At 54.6% G+C, this 18,452-nt stretch overlaps 1 protein-coding gene across 4 annotated transcripts in view; it reads right to left on the bottom strand.

The window, feature by feature from the left end:
- Positions 1–2,304: 2,304 nt before the first annotated feature.
- Positions 2,305–18,452, bottom strand: part of UNC5B (unc-5 netrin receptor B) — an 88,656-nt gene continuing 72,508 nt past the window's right edge. Inside the window, exons 6-17 of one of the 4 annotated variants that reach the window (XM_073793513.1) lie at positions 18,170–18,337; positions 17,223–17,387; positions 16,978–17,010; positions 14,834–15,028; positions 14,250–14,480; positions 13,374–13,461; positions 12,331–12,499; positions 11,984–12,217; positions 9,771–9,920; positions 9,045–9,209; positions 7,595–7,776; positions 2,305–6,720 (exon numbers count right to left, since the gene is read on the bottom strand). In XM_073793513.1, coding sequence (XP_073649614.1) covers positions 6,555–6,720; positions 7,595–7,776; positions 9,045–9,209; positions 9,771–9,920; positions 11,984–12,217; positions 12,331–12,499; positions 13,374–13,461; positions 14,250–14,480; positions 14,834–15,028; positions 16,978–17,010; positions 17,223–17,387; positions 18,170–18,337 — 1,946 coding nt within the window. In that variant the 3' untranslated portion in view covers positions 2,305–6,554. Of the gene's footprint in view, positions 6,721–7,594; positions 7,777–9,044; positions 9,210–9,770; positions 9,921–11,983; positions 12,218–12,330; positions 12,500–13,373; positions 13,462–14,090; positions 14,481–14,833; positions 15,029–16,977; positions 17,011–17,222; positions 17,388–18,169; positions 18,338–18,452 lie in introns of all 4 variants that reach the window. The other 3 variants (XM_033841769.2, XM_033841768.2, XM_073793512.1) reach the window with 3 other exon arrangements.

Consider the following 18,452-nt stretch of genomic DNA (forward strand, 5'->3'; position numbering starts at 1 on the left):
ACAAAAAAAATAAAACTACAGGCCAATGTCACTGATGAACATAGATGCAAAAATCCTCAACAAAATACTAGCAAACAGAATCCAACAGCACATTAAAAGGATCATACACCATGGTCAAGTGGGGTTTATCCCCAGAATGCAAGATTCTTCAATTACGCAAATCAATCAATGTGATACACCATATTAACAAATTGAAGGATAAAAACCGTATGATGCAGAAAAAGCTTTCAACAAAATTCAACACTGATTTATGACAAAAACCCTCCAGAAAGTAGGCATAGAGGGAACTTGCCTCAACATAATAAAGGCCGTATATGACAAACCCACAGCCAACATCATTCTCACTGGTGAAAAACTGTAACCATTTTCTCTAAGATCAGGAACAAGACAAGGTTGCCCACTCTCACCACTATTATTCAACATAGTTTTGGAAGTTTTAGCCACAGCAATCAGAGAGAAAAAGAAATAAAAGGAATCCAAAACACAAAAGAAGTAAAACTGTCACTGTTTGCAGATGACATGATACTATACGTAGAGAATCCTAAAGATGCTACCAGGAAACTACTAGAACTAATCAATGAAGTTGGTAAGGTTGCAGGATACAAAATTAAAGCACAGAAATCTCTTGCATTCCTGTACACTAATGATGAAAAATCTGAAAGAGAAATTAAGGAAACACTCCCGTTTACCACAGCAACAAAAAGAATAAAATACCTAGGAATAAACCTACCTAAGGAGAAAAAGACCTGTATGCAGAAAACTATGAGACACTGCTGAAAGAAATTAAAGATGATACAAACAGATGGAGAGATATACCACGTTCTTGGATTGGAAGAATCAACACTGTAAAAATGACTATACTACCCAAAGCAATCTACAGATTCAATGCAATCCCTATCAAACTACCAATGGCATTTTTCACAGAACTAGAACAAAAAATTTCACAATTTGTATGGAAACACAAAAGACCCTGAATAGCTAAAGCAATCTTGAGAAAGAAAAATGGAGCTGGAGGAATCAGGCTCCCTGAATTCAGACCATACTACAAAGCTACAGTAATCAAGACAGTATGGTACTGGCACAAAAACAGAAATATAGATTAATGGAACAGGACAGAAAGCCCAGAGATAAACCCATGCACGTATGGTCACCTTATCTTTGATAAAGGAGGCAAGAATATACCATAGAGAAAAGACAGCCTCTTCAATAAGTGGTGCTGGGAAAACTGGACAGCTACATGTAAAAGAATGAAATTAGAACACTCCCTAACACCACAAAAATAAACTCAAAATGGATTAAAGACCTAAATGTAAGGCCAGACACTATAAGACTCCTACAGGAAAACACAGGCAGAACACTTTATGACATACATCACAGCAAGATCCTTTTTGACCCACCTCCTACAGAAATGGAAATAAAAACAAAAATAAACAAATGGGACCTAATGAAACTTAAAAGCTTTTGCACAGCAAAGGAAACCATAAATAAGATGAAAAGACAACCCTCAGAATGGGAGAAAATATTTGCAAATGAAGCAACTGACAAAGGATTAATCTCCAAAATGTACAAGCAGCTCATGCAGCTTAATATCAAGAAAACAAACAACCCAATCCAGAAATGGGCAGAAGACCTAAATAGACATTTCTCCAAAGAAGATATACAGATTGCCAACAAACACATGAAAGGATGTTCAACATCACTAATCATTAGAGAAATGCAAATCAAAACTACAATGAGGTATCACCTCACGTGGGACAGAATGGCCATCATCAAAAAATCTACAAACAATAAATGCTGGAGAGTGTGTAGAGTAAAGGGAACCCTCTTGCCCTGTTGGTGGGAAGTTAAATTGATACAGCCACTAGGGAGAACAGTATGGAGTTTCCTTAAAAAACTAAAAATAGAACTACCATAGACCCAGCAATCCCACTACTGGGCTTATACCCTTAGAAAACCATAATTCAAAAAGATTCATGTGGGACTTCCCTGGTGGTGCAGTGGTTAAGAATCCGCCTCCCAATGCAGAGGACACGGGTCTGAGTCCTGGTCCGGGAGGATCCTACATGCTGCAGAGCAACTAGGCCCGTGCGCCACAGCTCCTGATCCTGTGTTCTGGAGCCCATGAGCTGCAACTACTGAGCCCACGTGCTGCAACTGCTGAGGCCCGTGTGCCTAGAGCCTGCGCTCTGCAACAGGAGAGGCCACCGCAGTGAAAAGCCTGCTCACCGCAGCAAAGAGTGGCCCCCGCTCGCCGCAACCAGAGAGGGCCCGTGCACAGCAATGAAGACCCAATGCAGCCAAAAATAAATAAATAAATAAATAAATAAATAAATAAATTTATTTTAAAAAAAGAGTAATGTACCACAATGTTCATTGCAGCTCTATTTAAAATAGCCAGAAAAATAAATAAATAAATAAAATAAAATAGCCAGGACATGGAAGCAACCTAAGTGTCCATCAACAGATGAATGGATAAAGAAGATGTGGCACATATATACAATGGAATATTACTCAGCCATAAAAAGAAACGAAATTGAGTTATTTGTAGTGAGGTGGATGGACCTAGAGACTGTCATACAGAGTGAAGTAAGTCAGAAAGAGAAAGACAAATACCATATGCTAACACATATATATGGAATGTAAAAAAAAAAAGGTTATGAAGAACCTAGGGGCAGGACAGGAATAAAGACGTAGATGTAGAGAATGGACTTGAGGACACAGGGAGGGGGAAAGGTAAGCTGGGACAAAGTGAGAGAGTGGCATGGACATATATACACTACCAAACGTAAAATAGATAGCTAGTGGGAAGCAGCCACATAGCACAGGGAGATCAGCTTGGTGCTTTGTGTCCACCTGGGAGGTGGGATAGGGAGGGTGGGAGGGAGGAAGACACAAGAGGGAGGAGAAATGGGGATGTATATATACATATAGCTGATTCTCTTTGTTATACAGCATCAACTAACACAACATTGTAAAGCAATTATACTTCAATAAAGACATTTAAAAAAAAAAGTCCATCCATACCAAAAAAATCTAAAAAAAAAGAAAAAAGACAGAATACAACCTGAATTTTTTATTAGACTAGGAAATATAATTTATTTCATAAAAATTAATTTTGTTACAATAGGAATGCTAAATGTTATTTACAGGTTGTAGTTTACAGAATAAACAGAGGTGGGATTGGGGCCATCCCTGCAGCCCTGCAGCCCCGAGCATAGAACCATGTCCATGGCCCAGGCGAGTGGTCCAGCCCCTGGCCCACAGGACAGCTGCTCCCTGCACCCAGGCTCTTGGTCACCTCTCCTCAGAGGGCCTGCTAAGGGACCTGGCTCAGCTGCCTGGTTGCTGGCGAAAAGGGACCAGAGGGTCCTGGATCTTCCAGGAGTGGGGAGGATCCCTCTGGAGCCCAGGGCACTGCGAGGGAAGGCCGAGGGAGAGGCACATAGAAGATACACCGACTGACCCTGTGGACTCAGAGAGGGCAAAACCAGGCACACCAACCTCCAGATGGCCCAGCCTGGACGCGAGGAGGGCACACATGTACACACAGGTGGGGTCACGTTCCCAGAGAGGCACGCTAATGTGCCCGCGGATAAAAGCCCCCCCCCCCCCACGCACACACGCGCAAACACACCACAGAGATGAGAGAGACGTCAACGGCGCGCGAGGGCCCTGCATTCCTGCAGTGGCACTTAATCTGCGGTTCTCAAGGTACTCGGCTGTGTGGGGCTGCCTCTCAGGCTTGAATTAGCGGAGGAACGTCCATCGCACCCTGAGGCGGGCAGTCTGCAGACGTAGTCACAGCAGCCGTGGCAGATTGATGGAGCCAGCAAATCCTTTCCAGGCTTTTCTTATAAAGCTGGACAGCTTGAACCCTCCCAGGAGGCTTCAGCCAATTGGTTCCGTGCTCCAGGCCCTGGTACACAATTTCTGGGAATCCGATTAGAAATGGCACCTGGGGGGCTGGCCTGGCCTCACCCACCAAGAGCTCCCATCCTGGGCACTGAGGAAGCAGCTCGCTTCTGAGGGTGGGGCACGGAGGCGGGACATGGCAGACCACCGTCAACTTCTACCACTAGCGTTCCCATCAGGAGGCTAGAGTGACGTATCAGAGCCCCAAAGTCCTCAGACAGCAGCCGTGGGGCCTTGGTAGAAAAAGGAACAGAGGCCCCAAGAAGGCAGTCATATGCCTGAAGTCACACAGAGGTTGAATGGCAAAGTTGGAGCTGGAACGCTGACTCCAGGCTGCCCTCAAGCTACCACACAGGCCCACACAGCTCAGACTAGGAGCGAGCTGGAATGCTGAACCTGTAGTGGACAGGCACCTTCGGCAGGGAAGGCTCACTGCCTTTGTCTGAGGCAACGTCCACACAGGCACTGGGGTAATGAAGAGCCATGGTCTCAGCCTCAGGGGCCCAAGCCCGATGCAGGCCTGGCCCCTTCAGCAGCCCTGATAAAAAGGAACCCTCTCTCTCAAACCCAGCAGGCCCTTGACTGCCCACAGCCAACCCATTGCCCGGGGGGCTGGTGGGTAGTGAGAATCCCACTATCCCCATAAGCTCCCTGGTGCATGGCAGGAAAGCCAGGCTGGGGACATTGGTTGGGACTACAGCCCCCAAACCTGCCTTCCTCCCAGGAGACCAGACCTTTAAAGGCCAGGATGCTCATGGACCTGCTGGGGCAAGCCCTGGGGTCATAAAGGCCAGGATGCTCATGGACCTGCTGGGGCAAAGCCCTGGGGTCAACGCCCAGAGGTGGCACTTGCTTTGGCTCGGGTGCCAAGGAGGAGAAGCCTTTGATGTGGCCTCTGTGCCAGCTCAAGATTCTGGTTCCAGCCATCACCAGATGGCCAAAAAGGGACCCTGATGGCCCCTTGGAACATCCTGGAACAGGCTGGAGAGGGGGTGCCAGGCCCTCCACCCTGGCAATGCTGCCTGTCAAATCTTCCTTCAGCTCTGTCAGACTGTGGAGGGAGGGTGACAGGGGGTGCCTGTGGAGATCAGAGCTGGGAAAATAGCCCTCCACCCTGCCTCCTCCACCCCGGGCCAGTGCGTAAAGCACAGCCGAGCAGCCACCTCCCAGCCTCCCATGCCACCCGCAGGGACGGCTGCTAACATGTTCCTCAAAGCCACACTGACCCCAGAAGCTCAGGCTTCTGCAGCTAGAGAGGCCCTCTTATCCACCCCTTCTGTTTTACAGAAGTGACCAAGCCTGGGAAAGGGCAGATCCCGGGCATTAAGAGAACACCCACCTGCTCCAGCCCACCTGGTCTAGAGGCTGCTGGGTGGGCGTGTCCTGGCTGGCCCCACCCTGGGCTGCGGGAGAGAGATGTGTCCTGTCCATGGGGGATTCTCATCCCTGACTTCTCTCTCTCTGTTAAGGTCCCGCTTCTGGGCCATGGCCCCTCTCCAGAAGCCACCAGACCACAGTACTGGAAATTCTCCCTGGCTCACAGCTGGGCTGGCCCGCCCACACTTTCCATCCCAGGGCCTCTTCATCTGGATTCCTGGGAGCCCAGATGAGACTTGGAGCACCTGCCTGGGGCTGTGAGAGGGAGGCAGGACCCCACCCCAAGCCAGATCTCAGGGGTCCTTGGCTTTACTGATTCAGCATCTGCTTAAGATTTTAGGAAGAAACATGGGACCACAGCTCAAACCTCATCTGACCCTGTAGAACTGTGGAAGCTGAGGCCTTGTAAGAATTTCGTCTAAGATAAAATCATTAGCAGCAAAGTGTTCCCTATTCAGTCTCTCTCCCTGATTCACTCACACACACACACACACACACACACGCGCGCGCGCGCTCCTGGCCAGAACCACGAGCATGCCCACACTCACCCATACTCAAGAAAAGTGTTTTCTATTTTTTTTGTGTTGTTTTTTCATTTTCTTTTTCTTTTTTTTCTTAAAAAGGACTTATCCAAATATCTGGATAATAAATCATTTGCGTTTCCTAAGAAACTGGGTTTTCTTTTCCCTTGTGGTTTTGGTGTTTTTCTTCTTTGTTTGAGCCTTACTAGCAGTCTGAAGCTTTCTTTCTTTCCTTCTTTCTTTCCTCTTCCTTTTTGCTTGTGGACAGGAGAAAGCAGTTTGTCTGAACTGTACTTGACTCTTCGAAGAGGAAAACAGTGTGAAAGGAGAAAGGGGCTTAGGGAGGAGGGAGAAATCAATAGCTGAGGAAGAAAATGAAGAGCACAACTAAAATAGATGCACCCCAGAGACCCTGGGGCACAGGGTGGGAGGGCCACCTCCTTGCTCCCCTAGCTGCCTCCAGAGGCCCCACCCCCACCCCGGTTCTTGCACAGCGGTCTGAGGTCAGGAGAGACAGCAGGAGGTGGAGAAGGACCGCTGGGTCCTCCCAACAACAACGTCCATGGATTTCCTAAGGCTGGTCGTGGTCTGGGTGGGGGGGGGCAAGGGGAGGAGGAGAAGGAAGGGCGATTCTGGCTGTGAGCTCGAGAGCAGAGGAGGCCCAACTGCCCCACAGGAGGTTGCCCTGGGTCTGCCTGTGCCAGCCGCCTGCTGGTCCCTAACAGCCTGCGGGTTTGGGGCAGCTCAGCAGTCCCCGTCGGTGGCCATGGCCACCAGCATCTCGCTCTTGCCCATCTCCTCCAAGGCACTCGCCAGGCTGTTGAGGTCCCCGTCGTCCTGCTGCAGAGCTTCCCAGAGGTCGAGGATCACACCCGTGGGGCTCGCTTTTGTGGCAAAGTAGTTCAGATACCTGATGGAGGGAAGGAGAAGGACACTGGGCTCCCAAAATGCTCAGCCCCTCCCAGGAGCCTGGGGTGGAGGGAGCACTGAGGGTACATCCCAGGAGCACCGGGACGGTGGGCTCCAGGCTGCCACAATCCTGGGTCTGAATTCCCAGCCCCTCTGCTTGCAGGCTGTGTGGCCCTGGGCAAGTCACTGCTCCTCTCTGAGCCCCAGTCTCACCTCTAAAACGGAAACTGTCCTGCTCATCATCAGTCATCAGCATCGTTATTACTAGCACTGAAAGACACTGGCCCCAGAAGAGGCTGTCCAAACCCAGCACTCCATTCTCTCTCTCCATCCCACATTCGTTGTCTGCCTGCTCTCACCCGCCCCATGCACTGCCCTGAAATCAGGAACAAAGGCTTTGACATCCTTACAGATCCCACCCATTCTGAGTAAGATGTCTTCTACATGGCATCTGCTCGACGCAGGTGTATTAAATGGTTTCTCAGTAAGTGTACCATAACAATAATGATGACTAAATGCCATTATATTTATCCAGCACTTTAAGTTCTCCAGAAGAGTTCTGACACCAGGATGCATTCTGTCACCCAGCAAGCATTTCCAAAACACCTGCTCTGTCCTGGACACAGGACTGCTGATGGTGATCACGCTTGGCTGGTATCCTGGCTTTACCTGATTCTCAAGGGCCAACACTCTGAGCACGACGCTCCTGAAGGAACCAGCTTCTCAGACTTAGCACACCCAAGCCTGAGCTCCTGGTCTACCGCAAATGGCGGATCCGCTCCTGGACCGTCAGGCTGCCTGCCCCACCTGCCCCATGGGGACAGAGGGAGGGGGGCGGCTCTGGTCCAGGCCGGGCGGGCTGTTCCGACACTCACCGGTCCATGGAGAGCTTCTGCGCCAACAACCGCCAGTCATTGCCGCGCGAGTTGGGGGCGTCCAGGCTGTTGCATATCTTCTGGCGGATGGAAACGGGGATCTTGAAGGCGTAGGGTCCCAGCTGGGTGGTGACTGCACTGCTGGGGGCGGAGCAGAGGGCGTCCAGGGAGCCAGCAGGCGTCTGGAAGAGCAGGGGGCACGGGTGAGAGGGGCAGAGGGCCCCCTGTGCACGGCTCACTGGGCATCTGCCCCTCCAGCCTTCCTGCCTGGGGACTGTGAGCTCTTGGAGGCTCCGGCCGCTCCCCCGCCTCTGGGCAGGCTCCAGCTGCTCAAAGGGCTCCTCCCCTGGAAGGTCAGCTCTCCAGGGCCAGGGCTGTACACCCCGTCTCCGCCCTCGGGGTGCACACGCTAAGGAACTGCCTGGGCCAGTGCTGGTGCCACCTCGTCACTACAAAGCCACGAGGGCCTCAGCCCCAGCCTAATCCACGGGGACCTCCTTTTACACAAACGCAAATGAAGTCTGGAAAGGAGAAGTGACTAATCCGTGGTCACATGCCCTGTTAGTGGTAGAGCTACGTCTAGACCAGGGGTCCCCAGCCGGTCCGCAGTCTGTTAGGAACTGGGCCGCACAGCAGGAGGTGAGTGGCGGGGTCGGGCGAGCGAAGCTTCATCGGCCACTCCCTATCGCTCGCGTTACCGCCTTAACCATCCCCTGCACCAACCCCCGTCCGTCCGTGGAAAACCTGTCTTCCATGAAACCGGTCCCTGGTGCCAAAACGGTTGGGGACCGCTGGTCTAGACTATATCCAGTGCCCTTTACACTGCACTGCAAGGAGGGCCTCGCACGGTTCCTGGGTGGCCTAGGTTTTTTTTTTTTTTTTTTTTTGCGTTACGCGGGCCTCTCACTGTCGTGGCCTCTCCCGTTGCGGAGCACAGGCTCCGGACGCGCAGGCTCAGTGGCCATGGCTCACAGGCCCAGCCGCTCCGCGGCACGTGGGATCTTCCTGGACCGGGGCACGAACCCGTGTCCCCTGCATCGGCAGGTGGACTCTCAACCACTGCGCCACCAGGGAAGCCCTGGCCTAGGTTTTATAAACCTCAATCCGGATTATAGCGGTGGAGAGACACAGGCCCGAGCCAAGCGCTGGCTTGGTACAAGGTCCTGATACCGGCTCTCCCTAAAACCTTCTTTCTCATCTCCAGGTGGGGATCCTCGTATCTGTCTCCCTGGTGATTGTACAGATTTGATGAGTTTTGGTACAGGCCAAGCCCAGGCTCGGCACTCAGTAAGTCACAGCTGTTAGCAAAGAGTGACCAAGTCCCAGCTCAGACTTGGGAGGTGAGGGGCACAGCTCTGTGGGAGGTGGCCTTTCCCCCAGATGAGGAGGAGCCTGGGGTCTGCACGCTGCAGCGCCCAGCCCCATGGGGCGACCGCGCTCCGGCCCTCACCTCTGCCAGCGTGGTGTGCAGCTGGAATATCTGGCCCTCCCCCTCCACCTGCCGCACGCAGATCTTGCAGGTGAGCTCCGTGGAGGCCAGGCTATGCCTCTCCAGGGTGAAGGTGCAGTGCAGGGCCTTCTGGCTGCCACTCCAAATGTGATAGAAGGGGATCTCCTGGGGGAGGAGGGGCAGGGTCAGGGAGGCGAGGCCAGCCTGCCCTGCCCTCGGGGAATGGAGGCGGAGGCAGGTAAGGGGGCCAGCCTCAGGGAGGGCTGGGACCTCTCCATCCAGGTGGGCAGAGGAAGAAGAGCTGGGCAAGGGCCCTTCAGTTGAGAAAGGGAGTATATGGGTGAGAAGGCACGAGTCTGAATATGTGACTGTGTGGGTGCATGTGTCTGGGTCTGGGAAGCCTTGTGGACTCAATGGTGTCACACAGATGGGCACGGGCAGAGGGATGTGACCATCAGAGATTAATTTGGACAATCTGCCAGCCATGAACGCTCTTAGAGATGGTAAGGTCTCTTTAAAGATGACGGGTACAGACATTTGTGTGTGGGAGTATGTGACAGGGGTGGCAGGGGGAGGGAGACAGAGAGAGACACAGGGGTGGGAGTGGGGACCAAGGCTGCAGGACCGAGGGAGGAGGCAGGGAGGGGAGTTGGTCTTCTCTGGGAAGCCCCCCAGGTGCGCCCCTCCCCAGCTCCATCCCTCCCCCTCCTGCGGCCCAGCCCTCACCTGGTACTTGGCCAGCAGCTTGCTCCTCCAGTGGGCGTGGGGCAGGTCGTGGAGGGAGAGGCGCAGGTTATGGTAACTGTCCTTAAACAGCAGGGGTTTTGGCTCCTCCACTAGGTAGCCACCCAGGGTCCGCTCCAGCTCCAGCACCTCCTGTGGGCCAGGGAGCAATGGGAAGGGGGAGCCCATCACATTTGGCCAAAGGGCCCTTTCCTTCTGCAAGTTTGGGGCTTGGGGACACACATGGGCAGAGGGAACTAGGCTGTAACATTGAAGGCAGGGAACCATCTGAGCCACAGGGCTGGGACTTGGTAAGTGCTCATAGAAGACTTACTATGTGGAGAGATGCATGAATGAATGGATGGAGGGAAAAATAGATGGATGAATGGGCAGATGGTGGGACAGGTGGATGGATGAATGGATTTACAGATGACTGAATAGATGGACTGATGGACGGATGGTTAAGTAGATGGATAAAGAGATGGGTTGACAAATGGATGGATAGACAGATCAACAGAGACAGACAGACAAAATGTTGTGCAGATGAATATACAAATGGATGGGTATAGAAACAGAACAGATGGAAGAAAAGATAGATGCATGGATGAGTGATGGCTGGGTGGACAGACAGATTATGGACTAAATGAATATACAGACAGATGGGCAGAAAGCTGGGTGGATGGATGGATGCATGGATAGATGGGTGAATGGATGAATGGATGGACAGACGGATGGATGGGGATTGAATAAATAAAGAACGCCATCAAGCCAATATGTGGCAACTTCCCTCTTGATCTCCAATCCATTCTCTGACTATAACTAGATGTTAGCCAATGCCCTAATACCAAGGGATCCACGCTTCAAGAGCATTTCCCAGGAGCCTCTAGCTATGATGGGCCTCCTGCAAGTTCAGGTCAGCCTGGTCCCAGCAGAAGACACTCACTCTCCCATAAGGCCTTTTAACCTGTGTTGCATCAGTCGGCAACTTGGAGTCTGAGACAAGTCACATGAGACTGAGAGGCAGAGGAGATAGAAAGGCCCACAGATCGTGGGCTAGAGGAGGCCTGGAGCTACAGGAAAGGAGAAGGCTTCATAGCAGCAGGGGATGGAAGGATGGAGAAGGAAAAGGGGTTTAAATAGGGCCAAGGCTCTGTGCTCTTCCTCTGTTTGTCAGGATGAGACTGAGATCCTGGGAACTGGTGGGAGGGCTGGGCAGAGAATGGACAGGGTCTTAGAGGCTGGAGGGACAGGGTGGTACTAACAGCTGCCGTTATCAGGTTCTAGGTGCTAAAATCCGGTCCCTTCACCTTCTCTCTCTTCCTGCCCCGAACCCCTTCTCATCTGCCATGCACCCCCCTCGCTTAAGGGCACTGTCCGTTCTTTTGCACACGCTAGGAGCTTGGCTGTCAGCCGCCACCCCCTCCCCCTCCCCCTCCCCCTGTTCCTCCCATCAGTCACTGTTTCTGTCCATTCTACTGACTAAACAGACTCCAGGCCCCTCTCCAGCTGTTGTCACTGTCTGTTGTCCAGGGTCCAGCTGCAGCCTCCCAATTGGTCTCCCTGCTTCTTGTCTACCCATCCCCACTGCGTAGCTTTCAAAAGAGCACCCACGAACAGGTGTCCACCGGGTCTCTGCCCCCGCCCACTGGATAGGCTCCAAATTCCTTGCCATGACCCTAAGGCTGTTGGGAGGCTGAGCCCTGCCTGTCTCTCCAGCCCCACCTCTCACACCCCTGCACGCTTTGGCACACAGAACAACACACCTGCCTCTGCATAAGCTGCTCTGTCTCCTGGAATGTGCTTCTTCCTTCTCTGCCTGGAACACCCACCTGTCCCTTGGAGCTTAGGTCTAAGGTCAGCCCTGCTGTGAAGCCTTCTCAGACCCCTCCCCAACAACCAGGACCTGCCAGCCGCTCCTAGGCTGATGTTCCCTTAGCCCCGCATCAGTGATCCCCTGGTCTGTCTCCCACCTCTAGCCCGCAGCTTGGTGAGGGCAGAACTGTGCCCAACTCATCTCTGTATCTCGAGGATCTGATGCGATTTCAATGTTTGAGGAACAACTGAATGACTGAATGAGGCTGGTGGTGGCAGAGGGTGCCTGGCAGGTACCATGATCCTGGGGAGGGGGATACTGGAAGGTACCATGCAGCTGGCCGGCTGTGGGCGAGGTACCCGCAGTGTGCAGGCCCGTGTGGGTACCCAGGGCCTGGCCTTACCTTCAGTGCTACGGGCGTGTCCTCCAGGCAGTAGACCCTGAGGCTGTACTCCAGAGAGGTGCAGAGGGCGGGGGCGAAGATGGCCAGCTGGAGTCGCTTGACTGCCAAGCGGGAGTAGGACTCACCCGTGAAGACGTAGGTGCCCAGCTGGTCCAACAGGATGTGGCAGGACCTGGCCTCCAGCTGGCAGTAGCAGGGGGTGTTAAGGGTTTCCTCATCCAGGGTGACCACCTCCTGCAGGGTGACAGTGGAGGTGAGGTGGCTGTACCAGCCAAGGCCCTGGAGAGGGTCCAGGCAGGTTGGGTTAGGGGACCCGGCCCCCTGGCCCCCCGGCCTTGGCTCCTCACCTCCCAGTGGCCCTGGTGGGCCTGGGTCTTGAGCTGGAAGATCCAGTCACCGGCACTGACTTCAGCGCAGTGTGGCACCGTGAGGATGACGGGGCGGCACAGCAGGAGGCCCGTGGGCCCGCAGGTCACCGAAGGGCTCAATACTGTCTGGGTCCCTTCCGAAAGCGGGCTGGGGTGGGATGGAGGGCAGGAGAGAGGCAGTGAGGGAGCGGTGCTGGCCTCCGGGCTCTGCCCCAGCTCCTGGGATGGGAGAAGGCAGGACTGCGCCCTGGGGGCTCCCAGAGGCCACGGGTTAAGGAAGAATGGCACTGGCCTTGAGATCGTTTCTAAATTTTCGCTATTACTCTGCAATATTCTCATAGCCAGATCTTTGCTCCCATTTTCAAAGGTTCTGCACTCCAGGGATGTTGCGGATAGGTGCTGCTAAAGTGCCCTCTGGAAAGCTGGTACCCATCCACGCTCCCACCGACGCACCTTGGGAGGGCTGTGTTCCCATTCTCTCACCAGTATGAAGGTATTATGACATCTGAAAATAGCTTTGCAAGCTGATGAAGCAAAAAAACTTCCAGTATCTTACGGCTGTCTGAATAACTGTTTCTTTGACTACAAATTAGGTCAAACATTTTCTCATAACCTATTGGCCGCTGTGTGTGTGTGTGTGTGTGTGTGTGTGTGTGTGTGTGTGTGTATAAGAGAGAGTGTGAATCACTTGTTCATATCCTTTGTCCATTTTTGTACTGAGATATTCAGTTTTTCTTATTGATCTCCCAAACCTCTTTACATAGTGAGGATAGTAACCCTTTGTCATATTGTAGCCAGTTGGTCAACTGGCTTTCAGTTTTATGATTTGTTGTGCTGGTTTTGCATGGTTTAAATGTGAACATAATAAGATCTAGCAATGTCTTCCTTGGAGAACTACCTCTGGCCTTAGGATCGGACTTAGAAGGGGAGATGGTGACATTTGAGCCCAAGGTGGGCAAGCAGCAGGGAGAGAGAGGCTGAGGAGGGGGCAGCTGGGCTGGGGCTGGGGTCTCTATACTCACAGGGTGTTTTCTGCCTTGTTGATGAGGAGGTACATCTCGTAGAATTTGCCCTGGGGAATGGCTCCATTGGGCACCAGCAGGCTGACCCCTAGGGGGAGAGGGAGGTCAGTAGGGAGGGGCTGGAGGGAGTCCAGGAGCTTAGAACAGGGGACGGGGGGTTGGCCCCCATCTTGGAGCAGGGAGAGAAAGACATCTGAGCTCCTGGTGGTCACCAGCAAGGAGTGGGGAGAGGGGACTGGGTGCAGGGAAAGGCCAGGTCACTGACTGCAGAGGGGCTGTCCAGTAGCGCAGGGGCCACTGGCATTGCGATCGGGTGTAGCGATGGGGCAAAGACCTGGAGTCTGAAGGTGCAGTGCCAGCCCCAGCCTAGCTCAGTGTATGATGCTGGGAAACTGTCAGCTGCTGGCTCTGCAACCTGAGCTGGGCAGCCCTGCCTTTTCAACAGCACTCTGTAGGTTTGTTGACTATATCGGGGTATACTTTCCCACTCACCAGATGGTGAAACTGAGGTTTAGAGAGTTCCCCTGCCCTTGTGAGGCAGAGGCAGGCCTGGACTCCAGGTCTTCTATTTTATAATCACTTCTTCCCCTTGGGCCTCACTTTCCCAATCTGTGAAATGGGACCAGGGAAGCCCTATCTTCTGCTGGGTGAGTGTTGAGACTGTCTAGAGGGGACATGCTGAGGCCAGACTGATGGGTGAGCAGAGCAGGGACCCACCTGTGTCAGGGATGCTGAGCCTCCCGCCCAGGCAGCCAAAGGTGCCACTGACACTGCTCCCCGGGTCACGGGGCATGCCCAGGAGCTGCTGGGAGCCGAGGCTGGCACTGCGCAGGTGCAGGAAGTGGGCATCCCGGGCAAAATCACCAGGGTACGTGCCGGGTGGCAGGACTCCCAGCAGCTCAGCCCCGTCTGCCAGGCCTGGCCCAGAGCTGGTGGTGCTAGAGTTGTAGACCTTGATCTTGAGGTTGGGCAGGGAGTCCAGCAGGGGCGAGTTGGTCATTGGGATCTTGTCGACCGAGTCCTGCAGGGCGTACATGGGTCCGCGGTAGATGCCCGCACTGGCAGTGAGGTCCGGAGGCACAGATGGGTGCAGGAGCTGCGGGTTGTCTGCAGGGCCGGGGGCTGCAGTCAGACCAGCCGTGCCTCGCTGGCCCTGTCCCACTGTCTGCACCTGCCGGGACACCTTCCTTTACAAAATCCTACCCAAACGTCTAGCTCTGAAAGGTTCCATTGCCACCTGCGGTAGGAAGCTTAGGGACTCACCACCTAGGTTACTTCTTCTTTCCTGCATCTCTGTAACCAAACTCATCCAGCGATCTTTAGAGAAAACTCTAGGAAAACCTCTTGAGGGAGTCAGGAGCCTCTGCTCTGGTCTGGCTGGTCTGGCTGGTCTGGCTGGCTGTCACACCCCCTGGGAACCCTGCCTGCACCCGCCACCCCAGGCGTTCCCAGGTCCTTACTGGGCCTCGCAGTCTTAAAGTTGACTGGGTGGAAGCCGCCAGTGAGGGCGGCGGACGAGTCGGTGATGTCGGTGTCGAAGTCCCGGCAGTTGCGGCGGTACACGACCACCCCTACCACCACAAGGACGGTCACCACCACCAAGATGGACACCACAAGGCCTGCGTACAGCGCCACATCCCCCGAGGACTCCAGAACTGCGGGGACAGGAGGGCTGAGTGAGGGCCAGGGGGCAGAGGCGCTGGCCCTGAGGGAGCCAGAGATTCCCTTGGTCCCCGGGGAGAGGCAGGGCCTGGGACAGAGTGGTGTTGTGCTAGGTTCTTATCTGAGCCCTGCCAGACAGGCTGGTGACCTCAAGCAAGGCTTGAACCTATCTGAGCATCAGTCTCTATAAGTAAAATGGTCTAAATGTCCCTGCCTCCCTGCCCTGCTTCCCTCCCCGTGTGGCATGGAGAGGCAAAGGGACTCCTGGAGTTAACGCTCCCGAGAGTTAACTCATTGCTCTCTGCCCAGGAGGTGACAAGGCGCCTGCGGCTCAGAGTCACAGGACCACTAAGTGTCCTCTCAGAGCTGGGATTAAGACCTAGCGCCTCACTAGCAGCCTGCAGCAATCTCTATAGGACCCGAGGCCCTGATTCCCAGAAATCTCTGCAAGTAGCCGCTCTGAGCTCACCTTCCATTTTGTGCTGAGGGCAGGAGGTGGGCGGGGGTGGGGAGGGAGGGATGGAGGGGGAACAGGACGAGGGGAATGAGATGCGTGGCAATGGGATGGAGAGGAGGGGAGAAGGTGGAAGGGAAGGAAGGGGCTCAGGGAGGCAACCCATGTCGACACTCCCTGCCCCCAGACAGGCTGCTGGGCTGGAGGAGGTCCAGCTCTGGGTGAGGGGCAGGGCAGGCTGCTGCTCAGCTAGAAGTAACTCCACATAGCTAGGCGAGGAAGTGTCGGGGTCAAGAGGCAGGGTCCAAAGCAGGGCTGCCCAACAGAACTTTCCATGGTGATGGCCCATCCCGTGTCTGCACTGTCCCCCATGACAGCCACTAGCCACGGGTGGTCATTAAACTACTAAAAAGCGGCTGGCTTGACTGAGGAAATGAGTTTTTAAATATATTTATTTTCAGCTAAGATAAATACAATTTTCAAGCCACACGTGGCTAGTGGCTACTACACTGGACAGCACAGCCTAGCCAAGACGGCTGCCCTTCCCCCTTGTTTCCTTTGGGAGCTCCGGGAAGCCCCTGTCCACTCCCTCCCCTCCCCAGGGACCCTCGGAGAAGAAGGCCCGCTTTCCTTCGTGGTGGAGGCCTGAGCTTCAGCAAGGTAGGGCAGGGCTCTCAGCCCTCATTTTTGCCTGCTTCTACCACCTTCTGGACCCCCATCTCTCCTCATCCTTGGGCTCCCCAGGAGAGCTGCCCGAGAAGGTCCCCAGGGCTGGGCTCCCACCTCTCTGGGGGCTTCGCCTCATGACATCATCACTAATCATGGGGGTCACTTGCCTGGTGATTTACAATATCTAATCAGTCACCAGTCTGGCCCCCCTGTGAGTTGCACTGAAGGCCTCATTACTGACTTGATAATTCCAGAATTATTTGGAAATTGTGGTTTAATTACCACACACCAATCTGCCCAAGCAGCTTTACCACAGCGGAGCATAGCCCCTGGGGGATGAATGATGAGCCCCCAGGGTCTGACGCAGAGCAGCGGGCATCCCAAGGACCTAGGAGGCTTCAGTCGGCTGCTGGGGGCACAGTGAGGGGCAGGTGTGGGCCTGCTTGCTGGCGGCCTCCCACAGAGGACAACCAAGGGGTGGGGCTCGGAGCACCAGCTCTGGCCAAATACTTAGGTTCGAATCCTGGCTGGATCCTTGGGAATGTCCCTTCTCTCTGAGAATCAGTTTCTCCTCCTATAACGGGAGGGGTCAGGATGGCATCCTAGGGCCTTTCTGTCAGCTGAGGGTCTGCCTGTCTGTGATGAAGACCATGCCACATGCAGCGTCAGGTGCTGGGAACCCCGTGGAGGGCTGGTAGTGGGCACCTTCAGCTCTCCCTGCCCCTCACCTTGCCCTGCACCCCACCCCCTGGAAAAGCCAACTGAGGAAAACCAGGGATCCCCCCAGAGGAAAGAGAACAGCCATGAAATGGGACTTACGGTGGCTTTTGGGGTCACTTAGAGTTTTCTTATCTGTTGAGGGAAATAAAGGGAAAGACAATGACACAGACGGCAGGGAAAGGGTGGTAGAGGAGGTGACGGGGAGATGCATGGATGAGATGACAGAGTAGCAGGTGGGCAGGGGCCCCGAGGGGCTGCTCCACTGCAGGCTGGGAGGTGGGGGCCAGGGGGCCCGTATCTGGCTCCAGAGCCCCCACCCTGGGCCCTGCCTTCCAAGGACTCACTCTGCACGCACAGCCCGTCGGTGCAATTCTTGGAGTCAAGCAGGGTCCCGCTGCAGTCCCGGCCTCCATTCTGGGGAGGGGGCGCCATGCACTCGCGGCTGCGCCAGTGCGCACACTCGGTGCTACAGGCCGACCACTTGCTCCACTCTGTCCACGCGCCATCGACTGTGGGGACACAGCACGTGGTGCAATGGGGACACACGCATGCATAGAATGCACACACGGTTATGTGTGCACAACACAGCAGTGCATGCGCGCACACACACACACACACACACACACACACACACAGTGCAGCAGGGAAAGAGAAACCCAAGACACACGCATGCCATCCAGAGAAATCCACGCCTCATGCCAGCGCAGAGACGGGAGCACCAGGTGGGCGAAGACAGCCCAAATAGACACATAAGGTCACTGACGCAGATACAGCCCAGGGCACAAGTGTACACACAGAGGCACAAACCCAGGGTGAAAAACACCACATCAGTCACACAAACATGTCACCAAAGAGAGAACACAGACCAACCAACGGGGCCACAGAGTAACACAGAAGAAAGAGAGGACTGCAGGGTCAGCGGCCAGGTGTGTCTAGCAGTCAAGGGCAGGAGCACAGGCTCTCTGACCCCAGGAGCCTCTGGGGTCCCGGCCTGGGGGCTGGCGCTGACAACCCTCGGCCTGGAGAGCAGACCGCCCACCCCTCAGACTGCAGCTCAGAGCCTCTGCCTCTGTGTCTCCCGCAGCCCAGGGCAGAACAGGTCAGCGGGCGTAGCATCCAATCCAGCCTGGTGAGCCAGCTGGGGGGCCCGGGACAAGCACCTTCTGTCCTCACCCACCCTAACGGGGAGAGATGGGCTGTTCTGACTGGCAGACACCAAAGCACAGAAGGCAGGGCTGGGGCTGGCATGGGGCTGGGCATGGGTGGACTGCCACCTGGCCGGTGGCCTCACCTGGGCACACGGTGGTGCAGGCAGTCTTCTGGAAGGCCTGGCCCTCACAGAAGGCACCTCCATTGAGTGGGGCGGGGTTGGTGCAGGTCCGTGTGCGCTTCTGCCAGCCGCGGCCACAGCGGTTGGAGCAGGGTGACCACTCGGCCCAGCTGGACCAGCCGCCGTTCACTGCAGGGGTAGCAGTTGTCAGCAGGTTGGCATGGCTCTTCGCCCCGTGGGGCCTCCAAGCCCCATCCTCCAGCCATGATGAGGCGCCTCTGCTGAGGCCTGGCCCTTCCTAGTT

Source organism: Tursiops truncatus, chromosome 16 (genome assembly GCF_011762595.2).
Source record: "Tursiops truncatus isolate mTurTru1 chromosome 16, mTurTru1.mat.Y, whole genome shotgun sequence".
Classification (NCBI taxonomy): Eukaryota; Metazoa; Chordata; class Mammalia; order Artiodactyla; family Delphinidae; genus Tursiops; species Tursiops truncatus.